The 26,635-nt window shown below is 33.4% G+C and overlaps 3 protein-coding genes across 3 annotated transcripts; all 3 read right to left on the bottom strand.

Moving 5' to 3' along the window:
* Window positions 1-4,747: 4,747 nt before the first annotated feature.
* On the bottom strand, window positions 4,748-6,850 carry LOC112010361 (exopolygalacturonase). Its single transcript, XM_024042710.2, has 4 exons — window positions 6,715-6,850; window positions 6,188-6,496; window positions 5,109-5,624; window positions 4,748-4,984 (listed from the first exon to the last, which is right to left on the bottom strand). Exons 1-4 carry the CDS (start codon window positions 6,832-6,834, stop codon window positions 4,748-4,750), a joined length of 1,182 nt encoding a protein of 393 aa, XP_023898478.1. The 5' UTR covers window positions 6,835-6,850.
* A 12,042-nt stretch (window positions 6,851-18,892) lies between these two features.
* On the bottom strand, window positions 18,893-23,092 carry LOC136064268 (protein RBL-like). The gene is made up of 4 exons (XM_065765806.1): window positions 23,077-23,092; window positions 20,876-21,963; window positions 20,541-20,802; window positions 18,893-19,280 (listed from the first exon to the last, which is right to left on the bottom strand). The coding sequence occupies exons 1-4, from the start codon at window positions 23,090-23,092 to the stop codon at window positions 19,099-19,101; spliced, it is 1,548 nt and encodes a 515-aa protein (XP_065621878.1). The 3' UTR covers window positions 18,893-19,098.
* Window positions 22,759-25,954, bottom strand: LOC136061416 (protein RBL-like). Its single transcript, XM_065765807.1, has 4 exons — window positions 25,748-25,954; window positions 25,543-25,641; window positions 23,677-24,764; window positions 22,759-23,603 (listed from the first exon to the last, which is right to left on the bottom strand). Exons 1-4 carry the CDS (start codon window positions 25,764-25,766, stop codon window positions 23,292-23,294), a joined length of 1,518 nt encoding a protein of 505 aa, XP_065621879.1. The 5' UTR covers window positions 25,767-25,954; the 3' UTR covers window positions 22,759-23,291.
* Window positions 25,955-26,635: the final 681 nt, after the last annotated feature.

Raw genomic sequence — 26,635 nt, 5'->3', positions numbered from 1 at the left:
TATTCTGTTTCCTTTCTTTTCTTTTTCCATTAATTATTATGTTATTGTTTGATGCATTAATATGTTTAGCATGTTTTATTATGTCTCATTCTTAATATATAATTTCCATGCTTAGATACTTTAGATGATTGTTTATTTCAATTCTTTCTCTTTGACTTCAAAATTTGTAATGACTATCAAAACCTTTTTTTTTTTTTTTTTAACTCAAAACTAATCTATATTTTCATTAAATATAAGTCTGATTTTTTCTAAAACTCAAAACTGATCTATATTTTCATCAAATATAGATTTGATTTTTTTCTAAAACTCAAAACTGATCTATATTTTCATTAAATACAGACCTGATTTTTTTTTTTTGAAAGTTTTTCTTTGTCTTAGAATTGCAGGTTTTGAAATTTTAAAGAAGAAATTTTAAAGAAGGGATTGAAAGTTAGGTTGATGTCATTTCTTTTTTAATATGTGATGCATGCATAATAAATTTGTGTCATGGATGTGGATCCTCTTTCAAAAGTTTTTTTTAATTAGTTTCTAACAACATATCTGATTTTTCTTTTACATACCAAATCACTTTTTTTTTTTTTTTTAACTTTCAAAAATAGACTTGATTTTTACAAATCAAATCTCCTTTAAACTTTATACAAAACAGATCTGATTTTTTTTTTTTTTTCAAACCAAATCTTTTTTTTTTTCTTTTTTTTTTTTACTTTCAAAAACTGATCTGATTTTTACAAATCAAATCTCTTTTTAACTTTTAAAAAGAGATCTAATTCTTTTTAACAAAATCTCATTTTTTTTTTCTTTCATAAAATATATCTGATTTTTTTTCACAAACCTAGTCTTATTTTTTAAATTTTCAAAACAGATCTGAATTTTCTTCAAAAAAGAACATTATTCATAAGGCAAATTTCTTTAAATTATTTTTTGTCATGTGCATTATAACATATCGTTCAACATCATTCAAAGAGGGTATATTGGTCATTAGAGTTTAGAAGACCAGACTTTGTTTAGGCAAAATGGGTGCCTAACACCTTCCTATTCCGTAACCTAGCCCCTGAGTTTAAGACTTTTGGATAGGTAGATTAGTGTTTTGTCTTTTAATTTTTGTAGATTGTAATTAGGACCAAAGCTTTGTATTCTTTTGCATAGATTGTAATTAGGACCAAAGCCTTGTAAGGTTAATTTACCAAAATTGTATTATTTTTATCCAATCAATGACAATGAAGTATTTTGAATATGTAATTTGTATTTATTTTTTAGTATAAAAAAAAAGTGGCGACTCCACACCACTTACCCAAAAAGAGAGATGCCCTTAAAAGCACCCCAATCTCTTTTTTGGGGGCCCTAATTTTCCGGCCTCTCACAAATACAAATGACTAAAGTAACACACAACTTTTCCTTATTCTTGGTTCATGAAAACTTACCTTGGCAATGGACAAAGAACAATCAGCTATTGAACATAGGGATATTACCAATGTGAGAAACTGATATTGGCTTTATAATTTTTCAAGTAGTAACCCACGGAGGCCTTAATGGAGGGATAAAGAACATAGAGAAACCCAAAAGTTGAAGAAGATTATGAGATTGAGGAAGTATATTAGAGAGGGGAAAATATCAAATGGAAAATGGGATATATAACTCAATGAGTCATGTGTTTATTGTGCTAACACATACGGAGTTTTTTTTTTTTTAATAATTTTTTTATGAGGAAAACTATATCAGCCGTGTATGCCTGTTATCCCTCAAAAAAAAAAACAAAAAAAAAAAAAAAACAAAAAACAAAAACAAAAAGCCGTGTATGCTTATATGGTATTGGAACTTAAATATTGGTAGACAATTAATTTACCATTTACCATTTTTATTTCACCATCCAATTGATTTACACATTGTCTTTTTGACTTCTTTGAGTATCCATACAATTGTCTATTTGAATATCTCTTCTGTATTTTGCTTTGAATATATATGTTCACTAATAGCAATAGGTCATAATGAGGAATTAAAATTATTTTTTTAAGAAGAATTGACTTTATTAATTATGGTATTATATAACCGGCACATGATTTGTCTATTCAAATCTCTCTTCTATATTTTGCCATAAATATATATTTCTACTAATAGTGATTTAATTATGGTATTAGACTTTCATAATACCATTAAATAACTTTATATATATATATATATAAAACTATAAACAATTTGAAATGTGCCACAGAGCATTATTAGTCCATGTCACCCTAGCTTTATTGAGGATTTTGCTATATGTCAATATTTTGTACTTGAGTAAAGGGACACGTGTCATTGTAGTGTGCATCTACACATGGGAAGGAAGAAGAGAGTTTATAAGTGGTTGGGTTTCATAGCGAAGAGAAAAAAGAGAGTTTGTGGTTAAATATAGGCTTTGATCTAGCCTTTGATCCACACGTGGTGGGGAGGGTTAGACCATTAGGCTTTGATCTGCCTTTAAGCTTTGATATACACGTGTGTGGGGACGGTCAAACCCTTTAGCCTTTGATCTACACATGGGTAGGGAGTTCAAACCTGGCTCATAAGGTTTGAGCTTGGGCCTTTTGTAAATTTGATCTATTTTTAAAAGATAGTGATTTTATTTTAGAGAATTATATTTGGTCTAATTGTCAAGCTCAGCCAATATTGGATATCAGTAAAAATAATTTACCCTAATCTATTAGGTAACAGTTAAAAAATTTAACGAAAAAAGGTTAAAAAGACTAAATAGAAACTTAGAGCGCCACATAACAGGCATTGTTTTTAAACACGAACCGAACTGTTTAGTCCGACCAAGCTAATCGGGATGATGCTCATGTGGGAAATGACATGGCGAAGATGTGGTACTTTGCTCATGTGGGAAATGACATGGTTTGGACACATTTCATTTCTATGTGCGTCGTAGTAACTCATGGGAGACTTATTGAGTTGGTCTTAGTCTCGTAATGTTTTTTACAGTTTGGGTTTTTGCCCTATAAAATCTTTGTGTGGGTGTGTATATTCCTCACTACATTGAAAACGCTTCTCCATGAACAATGCCAAACTTGAATCTTGATTGCTTAACTATCCAGTTAATATTTGATTAAATTGATTAAATTATTATTAAGCTGTTGTAAGGATCTAGCCTCGTTTCTTAATATTCTGTTAGAAGTGGCCCATTGGTTGCTATTGCATTTTGCAAATTGAAGCTTTGTTATTTTCAATCACAATCATTAGTAGTAGCTGAGAAAATAGTTATGTTTGCCTTGGAATGACGTAACATTCATATTTACAATACATTATATAATAATAATAGATTTCAATAATATGTAAATAGTACGTAAGTAGTACTATTTTTTTGGATATCAAAATAATATTGTTTAAAATGTAAAGGGTGTACAAGAGATTATATCAATGGGGATACCATTATATTATAAATATTTTTCTTATTTTTCATTTTTATTTATGTAAACTTTATGCATATTATCTTTTACCAACGCCAAAAATAAATAAATAAATAAATAAAATAAATAAATGTAAATATTTGTCATTTTGAATGAAAAATTTTTAATTTAGGTTTTTAAAAAAGTAGTAGTTTTATTTTTATAATTTGATAGTTAATATTAGGAGGATTTGAACTGTGATTCTCTTAATAAATGACAGCGTGTTATGTCAGTGAGCTGCAAAATTATTGATAAAAGACAATAGTTAATGCAACAAACCATTTAGGTACTTGAAATCATTTAATTTCACTGTTAATCATTTGTTAGATTATGCAGATTAATCATTCGAAATTGCTTCATTTTACGCTTTGTTTGTTTCGATAGAAAATATTGTGTAAAGATAGTTTTTTGTATTTTCCAGTGTTTGGTAGCACTAAATAAATGAGTCAAAGGAAAACTATTTCAACATAAAACGAATAACTTATTTTAAGAGATTGTTTTCCACTAATTTTTTTTGGAAAACAACTATATCTCACAGCAAGCTAAATAAGGGAAGTTATGAGATTGTTTTTCAACTCATTTAAGGTTGCTACCAAACATAGAAAAACAAAATAGTTTTATGGAAAATGTTTTTTGGAAAATGACTCATTTTCTAGAAAACATTATTGCTAAAATAAATAGAGTGTTAGTAAGAAAATTAAGTAAGTTTACTAAAATATTTATGTAATTGGTTTTTATTTCCTACCTTAATTTTTGCGTTGGTGGTATAGTCAACTTCAATAATATGTGTTATATTTTTAAAAATAAAAGTGATTAAAGTTTAGTTGTTACAGAAATCTATATTAAAAATATACAATATTTAGAGAAACAAATTTGAATATATGGCGTCCGTTTTATGAGTTTTACATCTTACCGACGTCGAAGAGTATGAGAGCAAGTTAATTTGGCATTAAAAACATGCATGCAGATGAATTGAATGTTACCATATCATGAATACAAGCATTTATTTGGTGAAGAATAAAAAAAAAAAATTACAAAAAGTTTAATAACAAATTTTGTTTTATTCCGAAATATCCCAGCTACAGTAACAAAACAAATACTATCTACAATAGCACTCCAGATCATAGTAGCTTTTAGTAAAATCCTGAACTCAAACAGCTCTAAAAATAACTATCCAACATTCCACAATTTCATTTAAATAAAGAAAAAGTGAACATGATAGACTAAAGTAAATGAAATTCTACTTAATATAGAACTCCTATAACCTATTTGCAAATAGTATTTCCTTATTCCGCATTAGTTACAATAGCTTGGGAGACATTTTATTATTGTTTGGTGGTACAAGCAGGAGGATTCTGCTTGCCCGAAACGGCGGGCTTGACATTAACACAAGTGGAAGTAGTAGATCCTCCAGCACCTTTGTATATGAGATCAATGTCAGCAACCACCACTTGTTGGCATGGTACACCGTTACTGCAAATAAGCTTCACAGCTTCCTTTGTTGAAGAAGTGCCTCTAATGTTCTTGAAGCTAACATTGCTGATCTTAACTTTCGAGGGAGACTGAAAGTAAAACAAACAAACAAAAACCCACCCAAGAATTTGATATTAGTATGTGTAATTTATTTTTCTTTTTTTAACTTTTAACATCAAAATGAGTGTATATATTTGTGATGTTTATAATAACCTTGTTTGAGCATTGACTATTTGGGCAATAGCCTTGATCAATGAGGATAGGATTGGCAACATTGTTCATGATAATATTCTCGAAATGAATATCAGAAGCAATTCCAGGAGGGGAAGAAGGCCATGTTTTTATTCTAACACCATTCGTTGTACTGCTAAGGGTGCCACCAATTACTCTAATTCCTAAAACTGGTTGTTCATTTTGGTACCTTCCAAGACTTCCAATGCTGATACCATGGCCAGGTCCACAAGTTACTTGGTTAACAGTAACATCTTGGGTTCCATCACCAATGGAGATGCAATCGTCACCTGTTCCAATATTGGCATTGGTGATGGTGATGCTAGATGAATGTCCGATGTGGATTCCATCGGTGTTAGGGCTATTTCCAGGTGCAGTTATGGTAACATGTTGGATTTGCAAGCTCTTGCATCCGTAAACGTTTATGTGGAAAAATTTGCTGTCCTTCGATTGAATGTCACGGACTATTGAATTTGTGACAAAATCGAACCTTATATTCTGTTCATGTTTTACAAGTTAGATAAATCAAAACACCAAATATGAATGCCATATTTTCATTTAAATATATTATAGCAAAATGCTAACACTTCTTTGAGTTACTATATTAAAAAAATTACAATTATATATCAATGAATGTTGTTGGTACTACTTCAACAATATTATATAAAAAATTCTTTCTAGACCAAACAATTTGTCATAATTTGATGTTATATGTGAGTATGATTGGTGAGCCATCACTTTCACCTTTAACCACCACTTTTTCTCCATTACACACAATTGCACAAGTTAGGGTCGTGGCACAAAAGTTGTGTCCATATTCCGTATATGGACTTTCTCATATATAAATTTTGAATTTTCTTTTTTGGTGAGTTGTGACACCTCACTATATAAAGCTTACGTCAAATTATTAATAATATGATAATATCCTTAGCATCATTAGATGAATAAGTGCTTGAATTAGTATTTCGTGATGGTTAAAGTTCTTAAAGTTGTAGTGTCTGTATATATCTACATAAAAATAATGGAAATTTAAATGCTAATTATTAAGATTGAAATCTTACGGTAGGAAGTATTTTGCATTTGTACTCTTGGTTACAATTATTTTTTTGCCATGCCGTTTGTCCTTTGCCATCAAAAACTCCACCACCTGACACAGTGAGACTGTCGATACGTTGAAAAGAAACCCAAAAGTCTTTACCCTTGAAGGAGGCAATGTCTGATGGGGCCTTTAGGGTGCCCTGAAGGTTAAACTCAATAGCACCTTTGCATGGACCTAACAAAGTCACTACACCTAGTTTGTATGTCCCTGCTGAAATCACAACTTTACTTCCTGCTACTGCGCATGCAGCTGTCCAAGCTTTCGTCAAAGCCTAATAAACACATTATGAAAAATCAAAATCAGTATATTACAATCATTTTTCAAGTTAGTGTTTTATCATCTGGTCAAGGCACCGAATAGTTTCTAGTATAAGTAGAGATTGAACCCAAGTTCTTTTATTTGACAGTAAAAGACTTTATTGATTAAGTTAACTAGAACCCACTTTTTGTGTTAATTAGGTATAGTTAATTGTGCTACACATATTTATACCTGGGTGATATCGGCATTAGGTTGTCCTCCATATGATTTAACGTCAAAGACTTGCACAGCACTGGTGGATGCCAACAACAATAGCAAGGAAATTGTTACAATGCTCAAATTCTCTCCCATTTTATTGTTCTTTATTTCTCTGCTATTAACAATTTTTTGTATGGTATGATGGTTTCCCTATTTGGTTTAAAGCTATTTATACTGCAGTACCTGAGCTCATCACCATTAAAGCCATCCAGTTGATATTAACTAATTTTATGCATGGTTGCGAAGAACTCTCCTATTTACACTTCAACTTCTATACTATTATTAGCTTTTGTGCTTCCTCCTTCACTAATTAATTAATATTTATCGTTATAATCAAACCGTTGATGACTAGTTAAGATTTAATCAATTTCATTGACCATGGAAGGATAAATTTTTAACAACTTTATGATTGAATTATGTTAATAACTCTAAAGTATTATAACATGTCTTTTATTTGGTCCATTATTCTATAAGATAAGATTATTACTACTATATATCACCCTAACTTCTTAGCCTTAAATGGCAAGCTCTTAGCTACCTGAAATCTATTCATTTTCCCCTTGAGGTGAATTGAATACTTGCCATTAAAGTTGTTGGGGGGGGAGGGGGGGGAGTCTAGAAAAGTAACCACCTCCAAAAACTGTCCAAATTTAGTATAGGCAGCATGCCCGTTTACACTGTAAAATAGGAAATAAAGAAAATACTATATAGGAGAAGCTGAACTCACCTTTTGAATTATTATATTTATCATTATTACTATAATTAGTTTACAGATCTTTGTCAATTATTATATACTAGTCGGCAACCTGNAAAAATATTTGAGGGTTTTAAATTCTCTCTTCTTTATTGCAACTATCAAATTATAAACAAAAGAAATCAACAAATACTTTCAATGGTCCTTCTTAGAATTTAGAAGTTTGAAATTGGAAACGTTTTTTGGTTATTAAAGTAGAGACTAAGAGATTAAGATTGTCTATCTATGGGTTTTTAGTATGTAGAATACAAAAGCTCTACCAACTTACCCTCCTTAATTCTCCAACCATGAAAAAGTCTGGCAGTTGATCATTACGTGTTAGGCTTATTACACATAGTACTTGATGGACCGTAGCAACTATTTCACCATTATTTTGTTGTCATATCATTGCACCTTGTTATTCACAAAAAGGAAGAATAAATTATTTGTTAATTCTTTTTGGCTTTTCTAAAGGGAGCTCATTTTATTTGTTTGGCTAGTACAAATTATCAAGTTGTATAATGAGTTTTGTTTTCTTTCTTTTTGTCAGTTGAGATTAGGTGATCTATAAAAGCACAAGCAATATAGGATGTAAAAAAACACATATTTTACATCCTCAAACACTATTTTACTATCTTATTTTACAACTCACCCTATATTCCAGTTTCTATTTTTACATATATTTCAATAAAAAAATATAAATTACACAATCAAATAATATTATATAAAAAAAAAATCTATTTTTCTCTCTTCTCTCCCATCTCTCTATTCTACCCAACAACTCTTACCCACTGCTACCCGCCAACATCACCCACAACCCAAAAAAAAAAAAAACTAAACCACTACATACTACAAACCCAGCAAAACACCAAGACCTACTGCCATAGACTCAGCAAAACACCAAGACCCACCACCATTCACACGGCAAACCACTGAGAGCCAGCCAAAAAGCCTATACCAAATCCACCGAACCACCACCACAGCATTGCCAAACATCACAAAAAACCATCAAACCCACAAAATCAACCAAAACCTGCCAATCCAAACCATGATCAACCACCGCCAAGTATCATAAGAAGCCACCACATGCAAAAAATCAACCAACAAAATCAACCAAAACCCGCCACCGGTACCACCATCATAGCTTCAGAATTCAATCTTGTTATAAATCCCTTAAACCCACCCACCAAACCTCAATCCAAATCCAAGAGGGATCAGAAGCAGAGGAGAAGTCGAACCCATCCCCACCACCATGAACCTGCAAAGCAAAACCCATCAAACCCATGCCCACCCAAGGCCGATCAAACCCATGCCCATCAACCCTATTGGTAGTCTTAGATATGCTACTGATTGTACTAGACCTGATATTACTTATGCCATAAGAGTTCTAGCAAGATTTACTAGCAAACCTAATTTTGAGCATTAGAATGTCATTACTCAATTAATGAGATATTTAAAAAGAACTACGCACTATGGTTTGCTATATCAAAGATATCCTACTGTTCTTGAAGGATATAGTGATGCTAGTTGGAGATCCCAAGAACTAGGTTCAAAGGGAAAACCAATCATAGAGTAGTTTGATTAACATACACTAAATATATGTATGAGTACTAGTACTCATGTCCCTCCCTATGTTGTGTGTGCATGTATCTTGTAACGTTATATAGGATGAGTTTTTATTTATTAAAAAACTCTTAATGAGGACTATAGCTCTTATGAGTGGGATGTTAGAGTTACAAGAACATCCTTGATAGCCACATCTAAGTGAGTATGGAAGTGAGGCCACTTCTTTTGAGAATAGGGCTAGTTCTCTAAATAGCTCATGAATGCTAGGATTAAGCACAAGGCCGTAATGTGTTGGCTTAGAAGCTCATAGTAGAGTACTGGAATATTATGTGTGTGATGTAATGTTTTGTTTCCACACAAAAAGTTATAGTTCAAGACTTAGATCACTATTAACTTTGGAACAATGTTACTGAAACACTAAATGAAGGTTCAAGTCATTGGCACTCTCATTATGCATAATGCTCTACTTAACCCAAAAAAAATTTCTTATATATATTTACCTATTTATTTTTTATAAAAATAAGTAGGGGATTGTTGGATATTTTTATAAAAATACCATATTTTAATTTAATACTCATTTATGTGAATTGAGAAAATCAATTATCCCTTAATGACAAATACGTTGATTGCTAAATTTTTAAATTCAAATATAATTCAGAATTTGAATAACTAATGTCAATGGTTTTAATTAGAAAATTTCTGAACATTAATGTGATACTAATACTAACTTTGCCAGCATATTTGGTTTATTACAAATATATACTTTCCATTATAAACATTTTGCATTCAAACATTTTTATTTGAATATAATATGTTAACGTCATATTTGGAAGGTTTTGTTAGCAAATTAAGTATACAAGCTATTTTTGAATTATTATATATTATAACAAGTTACCATTTATACAAGTATTTACTATTTGGTTTAATGGAAAGTCAAAACAGCTAGCAATATTTGTAATATATATTCTGAAGCTTTCTAAAAGGATTTGTAATAAAGTTCAGCCACTTATGGGCTATTGATTTGTTTTCAATAGCATTATGACGCCATTATTTTGTTCTCAACGTACAGATTTGGCAAAGAAAATTTGATGTCCGGTTTATATTATATATATATATATATAGAAAGAAAGAAAGCTATTGATTTTCTATTGAATTCAATAGTTTTATGACCATTTAATAGATATCAAACCTTTTGAGTTTTTGATTCTTTGGCTAAGGACAAGTTACATGTCCGGCTCTATATATTTAGAAAGAAATAAAATTTGAAAAATCATTGCATTATATTTGGATTACAAAGCTACAAACTTTCAAAAACAATTTTATTATTGTTCTAAACACTCACTATCTACTGCTTCTTACTACTCACAAAATATATTTTATCTTTTACTAAATTTTCTAGGAAAAGAAAGTATTATATAAAAAGCTTATATCGTACGAGTAGTGTAAGCTCGCAAGGATAATCAGCAAACGTGGCTAAGCTGTTGTATCCTAGAGATAACGTACAGAAATTATTTATAGCTCTATATCGGATATACTATAGACGGCACAATTTGTCTCAAAACAGTGACTTGGTTCATGCCTCAATCAAGTTAGTTGGTTACTAGAGTTCATACAAACTGCACCTAAATAAGGATAATAACATTACATAAATTGGATTCACATTTAAAAGCAACGTAGAAAGGTTTCCTGAAATAGGTAACCTTTATTACAAACAAACTTGACGAAGGAACTGGTATCCATCCATGGTACACCAAGAACAAACTAGTTCTAGACAAACAAGAAACGTAGAGGCAACAAACTCATGCACATAGGTAAAACACCTATATTTTATTCACTACTATATATTTGAGTAATGAAGGCAAAATGCCTGCAATATATTTGTTATTATTAATCAAGTACTAGCATTATTGAAATGGTGAATGATCTGCTAATCCACCACGTACCATTTATTCCCACTTAGGCTATGTAGTTTCCGTTTGCTTGGAGCTTTAGGTGCCATTGCAGCCCTTTGTTCAAGTAGCTGTAGAATGGATGGAAATCAAATCCACATGTCACTCATTTATCCTGACCACAAGCAAGAGAATTAATTGTGAGAGAGAGAGAGAGAGAGACCTCATGATAAGCTTCCAGTTTGTTCCTCAGAGTGTTATACTCTTGTTTCACAGTAGGAAGTGCAGTCCTAGCTCTGCTCATAGTTATTGATAAGTCATTAAATATGCTAAAAATGGTTTAACACTTGTACCAATGAATGTGGACTCCAAATTTAATGTGTTGATGAAATAACGACGTAAACTACTAACAATGGTAGTAGCATTCTCCCAATAATTTTCTATGAGATATTTCATATAATAGTCTAAGCTCATTTGTAAATTGTAAAACCTATCTCAATCCTACTATTGTTAATGGCATACGTGAAAGTGTTACTTCGATATCAAACTTCAACATAGTAGTGATTAACTACTAGCTTCTAGTCTGAAATCATAGATAATAACAAAATATTAACATATATAATTTTATATCTAATACTGCAATTTTATTATTACTTGAGGAAAAGGATTCAAGTAGGTATAAATGAACTTACCCTTCCATGTCAGCTCCCTTGCAACATTGCAGCATTTTCTCGACTTCATCAGCGACCTTTTGATCACCAATGCTGGAAATAATAACAAAATAGAGATCGCGTCCAATGCACAAAATCATATTAGTATAAAAAACAAAATGTCGTATCCAATGCATAAAGTTTCCATTAATTTTTTGTGGGGTCTGAGAAAGATTATAGTAAGCAGTCTTAATAATCCTAAAAAGAAGTGTTATTCTTACTTGAGGCAGTCGTCCTTCAACAGTTCAAGACATTTTTCCAGTTCAACGACATCAAGAGATTTAGCCTCACTATATAAACAAATATAGCTGAATATTATTTAATCTTAATGAATCCAATCACGGAGCGTAAGTTTAGAATTTTAAGGTGATACGTACTATTACTGTTCTCCTTGTTCTTATATTATTGTTTATTAAAATTTCACAAAATTTACTCAGAAAAGAAATTAACTAACGAATGTGGATTTAAACTAAATGGAAAAACATCACAAGAAATTTTATTTACTATGCCACTCACAGTGCTTGTTCTATGGCATTGAGATTTTTCAGTGAGTCACTGAGATATACACCTATATAGTCCTTAACAAAGTTTGGGTCGCCCCCATCCTCCAAATACTCCACTTGAATGAAGTGTTGACGATCTAGGATTCCCTGCAAAACATTAAGTTAGTAAAATATGTTATTTTCTGCATCAAATTTCAAGTTTCTTGTTGAAAGGTTTATGCAAAACATTGGGATTTTATTAGTTAGTACTATATGTTAATATCTGCACCAAATTTCAAGTTTCTTATTGAAAAGTTTATGAAAAACATTGGGATTTTTCCTTGGAACGATTTCACATTTCCACCATAAATTTTGTTGATAACTAGAATATTCAACATATAATATGTCTTAGATAAGATGTGAAGTGCATGATTAAGTTTTATTTTACTACTCATTTTTCTTTATTAATAAAAATATTCTCCCATAGAAATTTTAGCAGTGATCTTCTAGGGGAAAAGGAGGACTTGACATTCAAATAATTTTTATGCATGGTAATGGAATATTGAAAATGAAGTAAAAACTATTACAAATGTTTCTTCAATTAAGAACTAAAGAAGATAAAAACCTCATCAAACAAGGATTGCCTCATGGAGGCAATCTGTTGTTGCAAGGAACTGCTAGCCATTGTCCCAGAAAACAGTGAGATCAAAGCAACAATTAAACCTAGACCAAATTTTGAAGGCTTGAATGCCAAAGGGAAAGCCACTGGGAGAATATATAGGCAAAAACTAAATAAATTAGAGGAAAACACATGTTTAAATGTGCATTAATTGATTCTGAAAAGTAAAATTACAATAAAGAGGAAAATGACTTTTTATTTCGAAATTATACCACTTAATTAATAATATTAACTAAGAGGCAACTATCAGAGTACATGAGCACAAAAAATAAAAATAAAAATAATGAGTACAACATAACAAGTTTGTGATAAAAAGAAAAAATCATTTAGTTAGAAAATACGACACAATAATTATGTGATTATCAAGTCATCTAAATAATATGTGAAATGGTGAGAGTGATATATATAGTTTGCCATGTTCGCAAGAAAAATAATGGATTTATTATAGTTTTATGTTTATAGATGCTAATTTTCTTTTTCTTTTTATCCATTAGTGAAGTACCGAACGGTGGCTAATGAAAAAGATAATGGGATAATGCACTTTTACAAATTAGTTGGTACAGTTGTGCCGTTATATTCCAACCAATTGTAATAGAATTGGTTAAGTTACCCCTAATAGTTTGGGATGACGAAATTTGACACAACTTGTAAATACAACAAGAAGTTAGCAAGTTAGGGTTTAGACTCAATAGGTTCGTATTAGATTTAAGTCAACACAAATTGACTTGTTTAATAAATATGTCGATACGAATTTGACATGTGGAACCTGTTCGAACCAATTTAATCTATTTAACTAAATGTCAATTTTACCAATTTATCCAATTTATGATTATAATTATATTTTAATTATTGGTGATTATGTTTGGAATATATTTATGATGGCTTATAAATTGACCCCAGTTAATTAATCCAATTATCCAAGTTGATTAATTATTAATTACCCAAATTGATTAATTAGTCAATATTACATGCAAATCATATTAGGGCACAATCAAATCACTAAACCAAATTAAAGAGCAATGGAAGATAAGTTTAACATGATGATTTGATCACGATGGAGAAAAACCTCACATGCAAACCCCCCCCCTCCATCGAGTGAATTTCAAGTCACTACTTCCAAAGAATCCACCAATCAAGACTCAAGCGGTTACAAGTAAAGGAATCTACCCAACCAAATTATCTCAAAGTACATACCTACAACAAAACCTACTAACCTATACCAATATCAGCATTAATACCCAATTGGACTTGTCCTTATAGAGACTTCTCCTTTGTACGAATCTCAATTCGTGACTAACGCCACAACAACTTGATTGTTGTAGCTTTGGCAAAGTTCTTCAATCCACGCTTGGAGATGTAGAAGCAGCTTGTTACAAAACATTAATGGGCTCAAAAAGTCATAGCAACTTCTATTAAGAGTGTATCTTTGTATATCTCTCTGTATGTATGATGACAACTGTAAAATATAGCTTTTATAGGCTTTGAAACCCTAGTACACAAAACCCTAGGAAAGCCTTGTCATCATGGGCCAAAAACAGATCTTGGATTTCAACTTTCCTGTGGCTTGATAGATCTAGAGGTATCAAGCTAGGCATCGAGGTTCATTAAATTTTAATAGATCAACAGGTATCGATCAGGTGTTGAGATCCATAGTTTTAACTTTTCTTGTACTGATTCTTGAGAATTCTTATGTCTTCAATAATACATCTTGTTGTGAACACTAAATGATCTTCATGAACATGTTAGAACCTAAGACTCAAATACAAGTGAAGTGCATTTTTTCTCGGGATATGCCAATTTGCAAATATAACCCTTACAATTTGTATACTTCTACATTCTATAAAATATGAGAATTGCTAACAAGTTATTCATGTTAGGTAAACTTTTCAACCTAACTAAATGACTTATTTATCAAATAGATCGTGTGAACCATAGCACAACTTGTTTATTAAACAAGTTGTGCAAGTTTTGTCATGTCAACCTATTTAATAAACAAATCATGTTAGGATAAAGGGATCTTACTAAGGTTAATACACATATCATATCTGTGTGATCAATCTATATGTTTGAATACTTACGAGTCGATACAATTCAAACACGCATGACTGCGAATTGCCACCAAATCCCAAAATATGGGAATTAAGGCAACTCTATAAATACCTTGTGTATAAGCATTGAAAAGTGTATCATCTGAAAAATAAATAAGAAAAGCATTCAGAATTGTTCCAAAGATATATATTATCTTTCGGTCATTTGTGTTGTGTATGCACTTTCTTTTTTCCTCGTTTTATTTCTTATTCAGTTTTCTGAAATATTTTAAGATGCTCTTTCATGAAATCAAAGTAAGCTGAAATTCTAGCCACGTCTTCCTCAACTTTCTCAATATCAACATGTTTCAATTCATCCACAGGTTTTTCACAATAAAATTTTTATTAAACAAGTAGTTCAAATTTCAAAATAAAACCATATTAAAAATTAACTTAAAATATTCTTCCATAGATCCTATACTAATTACTAATAGTTTGATATTATCTTGGCAAAACTACACTATTAAACCCTCAAGTTTATCTTATGTACACAATTAGTCTCTCAAGTTTCAACTGAGCACAATTGGTCCTTCAAGTTTTCATAATAAGCAATATAAGTCTTTCTGTGGTTAATGGCTTACCCGTTTCAGATTGTGGACTTGGAGATTCAGATTTGATTTGGTTGATTCAGGTTACTTGTTTGATTTGTGAGGGTTCTTATGTGTAAATTCAATTTTGTAATTTTTTAACAAAAAGAAATGCCACATCATAAAATAAAATAAAAAGTCAAGTCATTATTCCATTAGTGGTGTTGCTAACATGGCTAACGGAATAATAACCTGACTTTTTTTTTTTTAATGATGTGGCATTTCTTTTTGTTAAAAAAATACAAAAATTGAATTTACACATAAGAACCCTCACGAATCAAACAAGTAACCAAATCAACCAAATCAAATCTGAATCTCCAAGTCCACAATCTCAAATGGGTAAGAGAGAGGGGGGAGAGAGTGATAGATTGAACCCTAGATCCATCGTCCTCCTCCACACAACACCACCTCCCTATGATGGCGACAGCATTATCCTCCATAAGCCACTTTGTTTCCTAGTCATACTTGCATAGCCACTACCCTCCACCTCCCTTCTCCTCTCCGGCCAACCCATCTCAAGTATTGCTATTTTCCTCTCTTTGTGGCTGTGCAACCCATTTTAGGGATTTTAAAAAGTAATCAAATAAAATCTGAGAGAGCAACATCGAGAGGAGAAGCTGGTCATCAACAACATCATCTTGGATGAGGCCATCAGTATTGGAGGTTTCTTTGATTTTCCTCTCCTCAACAAGTCTCTGGATTGCGATGTTAATGAGTTCTAGCTCCACCTTTTGATTTGACTCCCATCACCGATAACTGAGAGATGTAACTTTGATGAGAAGATAAACTAAAGACTGTGAGTGAGAGTTCAAGAACCAAGTCAAACCTTTGATTGTGTTCCATTGGTCTTGTGTCTGAATAATATATCAATATTTTATTTTGAATTATGCATGTGTCAGAATTAGTTAGGCAGCATACAAATATACAATCTAATCTTTTTCCTCATCATTCGGGTGATTTTGGATGGCCTTTGTTTATACTAACTATTGTAATTTTTTAAATAAAAAAATGTCACATCATTAAAAACAAAGCCAAGTCATTGTTCTGTTAGTTATGTAACACCATTAACGGCAATTAGTAAAATGACTAATACAACTCATTTTTTAAACTTGAGGAACCAATTGTACTCTCAAGATAAATTTGAAAGACCAACATTGTAGTTTCGCCTATTATCTTTTCTCACTTATTGACATCAATTGTACAATTAAAACCTAATTAAGAAAAAGTACTAACTCCATATTCCATTAGATGCAGTTTTCTGTTGAAAACTTATTTACTTTTTTTGCTCTTCTCATTTAAACTACTAAGTACACTCCATTATTATTGATAATGCTGTGGCAAGGCTTTGGGAAAACCAAAATAACGCGGCTCAAGGGTTAAGCCCTTGTTGCCTTGTCTGAGAAGGCCATTCAACTACTAAAAATGAATGCTTATTCAAACTTTAATAAGAGCACTTTATTTTACCAACGCCCTGAAAAGTGATCAATCTATTTCGTCCAAACTCCAAACTTTATCATCGATTTAGGTAGACATGGCAAAACGGTCGGGTCGGGTTCGGGTCGGGTCAATCGGGTTACGGGTCAAACGGGTCACTGGTCAAAAACGGGTCACTTTAAGCGGGTCAAAATCGGGTTCGGGTCAATCGGGTTGCGGGTCGGGTCGGGTTGGGTCGGTTGACCCGTATTTTTCACATGAATTTTTTTTTATTTAATTTTTATATAGAAAACAACATGTATCTGTCATTTGAAAAGTTATGCAACAAATTAGTTAATGTAAAATGCATTATTTTGAATTCACCACTTATATCAAGAATGAACTCAATTAAACTTATTAATACTTATTCAACAATTTTAAAATTATACAAATCCTAACATTACTATCTAAAACAAAATAACACAAAGATAAGTAAAACAAATACACAAGTTTTATTTCTACACAATATCAACATTCCAAATATAAAACAAAATTACAAATGACTTATTGGATAACTCATTTGATAAAGAATAAAAATATATAAGAAATTTACAATCTTAAAAATTAATTTTATAATCTATTATCAGTTGTGGTTGACACTCTATTTCAATTTGAGATATACTTTAAAATTTGATTGCTTACTTATTTATACATAGTCTCTTTTATGAATATCATATTATTGTTAAGCAACACACACTCTAAGATATATCATAATTTATTTTGAAAAGCCATTTATTTTGGACATAAATTATTAAAAAATAGGTCTAAGTATTCATAATTTATGCTAATTTGATACTTTAGCTTCACTATTTTCACACTTGTGAATATTTCTTACATGTCTACAATTTTAAATCTATGTTTTTAACTCTACTGTAACCAAATTATCTTGGCATGTACTTTGTTATTTGATATCTAAAAATATTCACTCATTACAGAATGTTCAATCATTAATCTTTCAATTAATTTGCATATAGTTATGTAAATGTATCAATTGTTTCCTTAAAGTTCACAATAAACAATTAAACCAATATTGTCTTAGTTTTACTATTTTTTTTACCCAAAAAAAAAAGTTTTAAAAAAATGGTTCGGGTTCGGGTCGGGTCGCGGGTCGGGTTGACCCGCAAAAAACACGGGTCGGGTCACGGGTCAACCCGTTTTTGCTTCGGGTCAAAAAAATCGGGTTCGGGTCGGGTCGGGTCGGGTCAGAAAATTCTGACCCGTTTTGCCATGTCTAGATTTAGGCCTCCATTTACCAAGTCACAGTGGATGGTTCTATGCAGTTAAAGTGGATGGTTCTGTGCAGTTGAAGTGTGTTGTATGCAGTTGCAGGTTGGGTGGCATAAATAGAGAAACAAGATCTCTTGGTCCATATTAGACCTGCACCCAAATTCATACTTGCTCAAACTCTAGCTGCTTTAGTTGAAGCCACTGGTTGTCTACCAGTTCTCAAATGTACAAGTTACTGTTGTCTTCTGCTGTAGATGGAATATAATCAAAACAGCCAATAACAAAGCCGGAAAAGGCCACTTATACACGTGAAATATACAACTTGGTATTAGGCACAATAAGCCTACAGACACTCAAAGTCATAATATTTTTCCAAACTTGCGGAGATTTCTTATTAGATACAATAGGTCTTTAATAGGTCTAAAGACACAAACCTACTATTTTTCGATAATTACAATAAAGAATTTAAACCTAGTTCTTCTCATAAAAGAAAACTAACAATGTCATTGAGCTACAAAGGCTCTTGGCAAAGACGCAAACCTATTATTAACAACCAGTTAGGAAAATTTTCTGTAATTTCTTGCTTTACTATTGCTAAATCATAACAACCAGTTTGGCAAAGACCCAAAGTTTTACTGATCAGAAGATGCAAACATGTGGAGAATCTCTGTAACACCTACCTTTAACATTGCTAAATCATGCTACCAAAACTAAGAAGTAGTATCCGAACCCTTCTCTTTCATAATTTAGCCATACGTTAACTTGATGGGGCATGAATCCAAGAAAATATACATATTTCACCAGGCCAACCACAAATTTAAAAAAAGAAGGGGCAAAAAAACCTAAGCCTCTAAGTTGTCCACAGGAAAAAGAGATTACAGAAATACAGATAGAAAAATATATAAGATTCAATATCTAATTGTACTAATCAGAAACATCATCCCCAAGAAAACCATTACCGTTATCCAGATCAGCCACAGATTTATTTTTAACTTTTGACAATCTACCAGAAGGCTTCAAGGGTTTCTTGACCTTCTCTGCCTGCAATTCCAAAATTTTCTCTGAAGGCTTCCGCTTCCTTTTCATGCGTGATCCTCCTGCATCATCTGCAATAGAATTATCTATAACAGCATGAGTCAGTGCCTCATTTGAAGGAATCTCACACAGAACATTGAGCTTAAGAAGAAATTCCATTCTATTTACAAGCATATGAGATTAAGTAAATTTTGGTTTTTCAAACCTTAACTTCAACCCCCCCCCCCCCCCCCCAAAAAAAAACCCCCAACTTCTCCCAAAAAAGGTTATGTTTACAACTTTACATCTTGTACGATTAAAAAAAATCTAATTTTTTCGATTAGATTATTATGCCTTGATAGCATTCTGTAATTCCCCAGCAAAAAGTTCAATTATTGTCTTTAATGCTATAAAAACTAAATGTAAGAAGTTCCACTCTCTCAAATGTTTAGTAGCACTAGATTATGTAAAAGAAAAGTTCTAGCATAGGACATGAAAATCAATTGGGACTGCTGGTTTTGAGATTAAAAAAAAACACACACACACGCACATCAAGCATCACTTTCAGAACATTTACGACAATGCTTTCTCACCCAACAAATCTGATTCTCAACCATTTCAAGCACAAAAATCAATTGAATTTCATATGCAGCTCAATATTTAATGGCTGAACATAGTTCAAGTAACGCTTTAATTAGAACGATTTTTATCTTTACTTAATAGTTTTTCTTATAGGATCTAACCATTTTTTTTCTGTTTTTTTTTCCCCTTTTTGTAAAAAATATCACTAGAAGCAACAAAAACAAGGGGGTGAAACCCAAGTACACAAGGTCTACAGAAGGACACTGTTCAAAGGGAGAAAGGAAAGGGGTAACAGGTACTAATAAGGTCCTAACAATTTTTCACATAATACTTTTCCTGTTATTTAGGGATGGGGTGGGACTAAAGAAACTTGTTTCATATAAACAAATTTAAGAACTTATGTTCTGTACTAGGTTTTTGCTTAGGCAGTGACAAGGTAAGGCAGGTTATAGAGGTGTTTAATATATATTTCATGAGGTTAAAAAGCTAAAAATGGAACTATTACTGTCAGAGCCACCCATTTTTTCCTTTGTAATGTATTACTATGGCTACAATTTTTAGGTGCAAGACAAAGGTAGATGCGAAATTGAGGTTTTCAAACTCAATGTGGGAGTTTTTGAACCCAGACTTTGGATATGAGATATGAAGCAAAAACACATCCAAACTTCACTTCTAAAGCTTGCTGGAATACTTGTTCAGTTGTTCCTAGTAAAGGTCAACTCAAGGTATGTTATGACTTGGAAAAATATATAAACAAGACATAATTTTACCTTCAAGAGGGCTAGATGCATGGTTTGTTGCACGTCCATTTGGTCCAGCCTCTTCTGAAAGAGGGGATCCAGAATGATTACTGTCCACCAACTTTGACGAGCTTTCTACGCCCTTGTCTTGCTGCTCAGGAACATCAGGAGAAGGAATGGCCGGCAAGAAGCACAATTCGTCTTGGGACATATCTGAATCACTGAAAGCCGAATCCTTCTCCAATGTCACTATATCAACTTCATCATCTTCATTAACATCTGAGTCTTTTACCTGCAAGCACACATATATTTTAGAGATAAAGAAATGAACAAATAATCTGCTTATCAGGTTAAATGCCTCTCACCTTTTCAGTTTCAGGCACCAGATCAAATTCATCTTCACGTTCTACATACTCCTCATTTTCCTCTAGCTCTTTGAAATCAGGAGCAAATGCACTCCAGTTCTCGGTATAATCTTTAGCCCAAATATAAACCAAGCCAGTCAGGGAAACAGAGACAACAATGGGGTGAACAGGATGCCATGCTAAGTCAATCAAGGCTTCCTTTGGACCTTCAAGGATTTTCACAAGATGCCCAGCCCTATCCCATATATAAATCTTGTGCTCTCCTTTGCTTGCACAACCACCAACTACCCACTCACCATCACCACTAAAGCAAGGTGCTTTCCAGTGCACCTTTGTGACAGAATCTTGAAAGTCCCGGAAAAGTGTTAAGCACTTTGATCCAACCGCCTTCAACTTCTCAACACCATTTAGCTCTTTATGGGTCTCCTCTAAGTCATCAAGAGCTCTACGCCCATCTTTCAAGGGCAAAAGGTTTTCATAGATCCTAAGTGTCCGATCATTCGAATTTGTTAGCAGATACTGCCCATTTCTGCTGAATACTATGTTCTTGATCACAGCACCCCCAGTAACAGGAACCATGGCATGCACTTGAATGGTTTTGTAATCTATTATCAGAATTTCCCCTTTGGAGTTCCCTACATAAACAAGGTCCCCATACTTGTTAAAGCAAGCAGCAGTTGGAGTGAATGGAGGAGTTCCATCTGAGAATTTGTTGCGTGATGCAGGGACAAGTCCGTTGCCCGCGTCAGGGACTGAAACTGGCAGCACAGTTGTGCTTCCAGTGGTCAAGTCAACTATCATGGGAGCAGATGAGAGGGGGCATGCCAGGCAGAGAGATGGAGTAGAGGAACCAGGATGTAGACGAGCTTGTAAAGGGGTTTGCTGCAAAGTTGTACGCGTAATCCTTTCACCACTAACAACATCCCAAAGCGTCAACGACTTGTCAGCAGCAGATACAAGAATACGGTGACCATACTTGGACCAACAGACACTTGTTATGGCAGCATTACACTCTTTGTCGCGGAGCTCTTTAGCAATGCCCCTAGTTTCGAAATCCCAGATAACACAGTTTCCATCAGAGCAACCAGCTGGTCAATCAAACCAGTGTCAACATGAGCAGTAAAGAACTTATAATACCTCTCAAGAATATTGCAATAACTAATTTATTCAATTTTTTCTTACCAGGCACCAACCTTAATTTTTATAGGCACACAAGTTAAGTGCATGCAATGCATTTGGTTTTTCTTTTAAAGTGAGTATATTTACCACCGCACAGTTGTGCCATCCCTTTAATCTTACATAACAGTGACCACCAATGCTACCAAACAATGAATTTTTTTTTTTTCTTTTCACTGTTAAGTTGCACTGTTCCTGATGCACTAGTGAGTCTAGAACACACGACCTCACCCTCCACCTAGCTCTTACGAGGGAAGCCCGTGCCATTTTAGCTCCCTTTGTTATGTTCCAAAAAAAAAAAAAAAANTAATTCCCCAGCAAAAAGTTCAATTATTGTCTTTAATGCTATAAAAACTAAATGTAAGAAGTTCCACTCTCTCAAATGTTTAGTAGCACTAGATTATGTAAAAGAAAAGTTCTAGCATAGGACATGAAAATCAATTGGGACTGCTGGTTTTGAGATTAAAAAAAAACACACACACACGCACATCAAGCATCACTTTCAGAACATTTACGACAATGCTTTCTCACCCAACAAATCTGATTCTCAACCATTTCAAGCACAAAAATCAATTGAATTTCATATGCAGCTCAATATTTAATGGCTGAACATAGTTCAAGTAACGCTTTAATTAGAACGATTTTTATCTTTACTTAATAGTTTTTCTTATAGGATCTAACCATTTTTTTTCTGTTTTTTTTTCCCCTTTTTGTAAAAAATATCACTAGAAGCAACAAAAACAAGGGGGTGAAACCCAAGTACACAAGGTCTACAGAAGGACACTGTTCAAAGGGAGAAAGGAAAGGGGTAACAGGTACTAATAAGGTCCTAACAATTTTTCACATAATACTTTTCCTGTTATTTAGGGATGGGGTGGGACTAAAGAAACTTGTTTCATATAAACAAATTTAAGAACTTATGTTCTGTACTAGGTTTTTGCTTAGGCAGTGACAAGGTAAGGCAGGTTATAGAGGTGTTTAATATATATTTCATGAGGTTAAAAAGCTAAAAATGGAACTATTACTGTCAGAGCCACCCATTTTTTCCTTTGTAATGTATTACTATGGCTACAATTTTTAGGTGCAAGACAAAGGTAGATGCGAAATTGAGGTTTTCAAACTCAATGTGGGAGTTTTTGAACCCAGACTTTGGATATGAGATATGAAGCAAAAACACATCCAAACTTCACTTCTAAAGCTTGCTGGAATACTTGTTCAGTTGTTCCTAGTAAAGGTCAACTCAAGGTATGTTATGACTTGGAAAAATATATAAACAAGACATAATTTTACCTTCAAGAGGGCTAGATGCATGGTTTGTTGCACGTCCATTTGGTCCAGCCTCTTCTGAAAGAGGGGATCCAGAATGATTACTGTCCACCAACTTTGACGAGCTTTCTACGCCCTTGTCTTGCTGCTCAGGAACATCAGGAGAAGGAATGGCCGGCAAGAAGCACAATTCGTCTTGGGACATATCTGAATCACTGAAAGCCGAATCCTTCTCCAATGTCACTATATCAACTTCATCATCTTCATTAACATCTGAGTCTTTTACCTGCAAGCACACATATATTTTAGAGATAAAGAAATGAACAAATAATCTGCTTATCAGGTTAAATGCCTCTCACCTTTTCAGTTTCAGGCACCAGATCAAATTCATCTTCACGTTCTACATACTCCTCATTTTCCTCTAGCTCTTTGAAATCAGGAGCAAATGCACTCCAGTTCTCGGTATAATCTTTAGCCCAAATATAAACCAAGCCAGTCAGGGAAACAGAGACAACAATGGGGTGAACAGGATGCCATGCTAAGTCAATCAAGGCTTCCTTTGGACCTTCAAGGATTTTCACAAGATGCCCAGCCCTATCCCATATATAAATCTTGTGCTCTCCTTTGCTTGCACAACCACCAACTACCCACTCACCATCACCACTAAAGCAAGGTGCTTTCCAGTGCACCTTTGTGACAGAATCTTGAAAGTCCCGGAAAAGTGTTAAGCACTTTGATCCAACCGCCTTCAACTTCTCAACACCATTTAGCTCTTTATGGGTCTCCTCTAAGTCATCAAGAGCTCTACGCCCATCTTTCAAGGGCAAAAGGTTTTCATAGATCCTAAGCGTCCGATCATTCGAATTTGTTAGCAGATACTGCCCATTTCTGCTGAATACTATGTTCTTGATCACAGCACCCCCAGTAACAGGAACCATGGCATGCACTTGAATGGTTTTGTAATCTATTATCAGAATTTCCCCTTTGGAGTTCCCTACATAAACAAGGTCCCCATACTTGTTAAAGCAAGCAGCAGTTGGAGTGAATGGAGGAGTTCCATCTGAGAATTTGTTGCGTGATGCAGGGACAAGTCCGTTGCCCGCGTCAGGGACTGAAACTGGCAGCACAGTTGTGCTTCCAGTGGTCAAGTCAACTATCATGGGAGCAGATGAGAGGGGGCATGCCAGGCAGAGAGATGGAGTAGAGGAACCAGGATGTAGACGAGCTTGTAAAGGGGTTTGCTGCAAAGTTGTACGCGTAATCCTTTCACCACTAACAACATCCCAAAGCGTCAACGACTTGTCAGCAGCAGATACAAGAATACGGTGACCATACTTGGACCAACAGACACTTGTTATGGCAGCATTACACTCTTTGTCGCGGAGCTCTTTAGCAATGCCCCTAGTTTCGAAATCCCAGATAACACAGTTTCCATCAGAGCAACCAGCTGGTCAATCAAACCAGTGTCAACATGAGCAGTAAAGAACTTATAATACCTCTCAAGAATATTGCAATAACTAATTTATTCAATTTTTTCTTACCAGGCACCAACCTTAATTTTTATAGGCACACAAGTTAAGTGCATGCAATGCATTTGGTTTTTCTTTTAAAGTGAGTATATTTACCACCGCACAGTTGTGCCATCCCTTTAATCTTACATAACAGTGACCACCAATGCTACCAAACAATGAATTTTTTTTTTTTCTTTTCACTGTTAAGTTGCACTGTTCCTGATGCACTAGTGAGTCTAGAACACACGACCTCACCCTCCACCTAGCTCTTACGAGGGAAGCCCGTGCCATTTTAGCTCCCTTTGTTATGTTCCAAAAAAAAAAAAAAAAACTACAGAATTTGCTTTCACACTTTGTTTAAAGATCTGGGTGCATACCAAATTTACACAAGGGGCTCCTGTTAATTAATTACAAACTTCCCCAACAATTTGTTTCCCAAGACAAGAAACCCAACAAAACAACATAAGCAAAAACTTGCAATGCAGCTAACGAAACTAAAAGACATTCTTCAGTTCAACTTGGAGAAGAAAATAGATATACCCAGAAACATAAACAACACAACTCTTCTCAAGGTAACCAAAATCACAATTTCAGTAGCACCCATTATCATTATTCAAAATTTGCAATGAAAATAATAAACAATCAAACAAGTTAGGAACAAAAAACAAGTAGTAAGTGGTAAAGTTTGTGAAAAAAAAAAAAAAAAATGAATACCAGCAAGAAGGGTGCCACGGCGATTGAAAGCAATGCACTTCATGACCCCATGTTCCAAATACTCTTCTATTACCTCCGGAAAATCTCCTTGCAGTGGATCTTTACACAAAAAACAGATGCATACAAAAAAAAAAAATTATTATAATTTCAAGACTAAATTTCAGGCCAAAATCAAAAATATTTTAGAGAGAGAGTGGGGACTCACCAATTATGGGTGCGTTCATGGTGTTGATTATTGTATTTCAGAGACAGGGGTTTTGATTTTGGGAGTTTAGAGAGCGCGAGAGAGAGAGAACCGAAATAGGAAACGAGAGGGAAAGTGAGAGACCAAACCAAAAAAAAAACCAAAAGCAGCTAGAACCCGGTTCCTCTGGTACCTAGGAATTTCCAAGTGTCTTTGGGTATGATCTGGAGTTCTGGACCGTTTAATTGAAATATTAACGACTTCAAATGTAGGTACTTTTTAATTTATGGGCCGGGTTCTTTTTTTTTTTTTTTTTTTTTTTTACACAGACATATATGTTTCAAGTGCACCAGGCCCGCTAAGTTATGTAAATATTAACGACTTCAAATGTAGGTACTTTTTAATTTATGGGCCGGGTTCTTTTTTTTTTTTTTTTTTTTTTTTACACAGACATATATGTTTCAAGTGCACCAGGCCCGCTAAGTTATGACTCAAATCTTTTTTAACCCATGGCCTAATAGTAATATGGGCACTTTGAAGTTTGAAGCCTACAATAAGGGAGAAATAGTGGTTTGACAGGTAGAGGAGTGATTTTTAAAATAATAATAATAATAATAAAATTCTAAATTTTTAATCATGCCATTGGTTTATGTGTTAGCTTGGAACTAGGAGTGTTTATCAAACTATACAAATCGTAAAAATCGCACCAAAATCACTTACAAAATGGCATAACCATACCGTACCACAAGTAACAGTGCATTGCACCGCATGCTTCAATTTAGTTTGTGGTTTTATAATAAGAAAACCGCAACGCACCGCATCCTCACGATATATTAATTTTTTTTTAATATTAAATATATTGTTAATAGTTTAATAACCCTAGTTGTCAAAAAAAATTAATAACTCTAG

The sequence above is a fragment of the Quercus suber genome, unplaced genomic scaffold, assembly GCF_002906115.3.
Source record: "Quercus suber isolate HL8 unplaced genomic scaffold, Cork oak 2.0 scaffold_654, whole genome shotgun sequence".
Lineage (NCBI taxonomy): Eukaryota > Viridiplantae > Streptophyta > Magnoliopsida > Fagales > Fagaceae > Quercus > Quercus suber.
The sequence above is the reverse complement of the archived record's forward strand: the minus strand, read 5'-3'. Positions and strand labels throughout refer to the sequence as shown.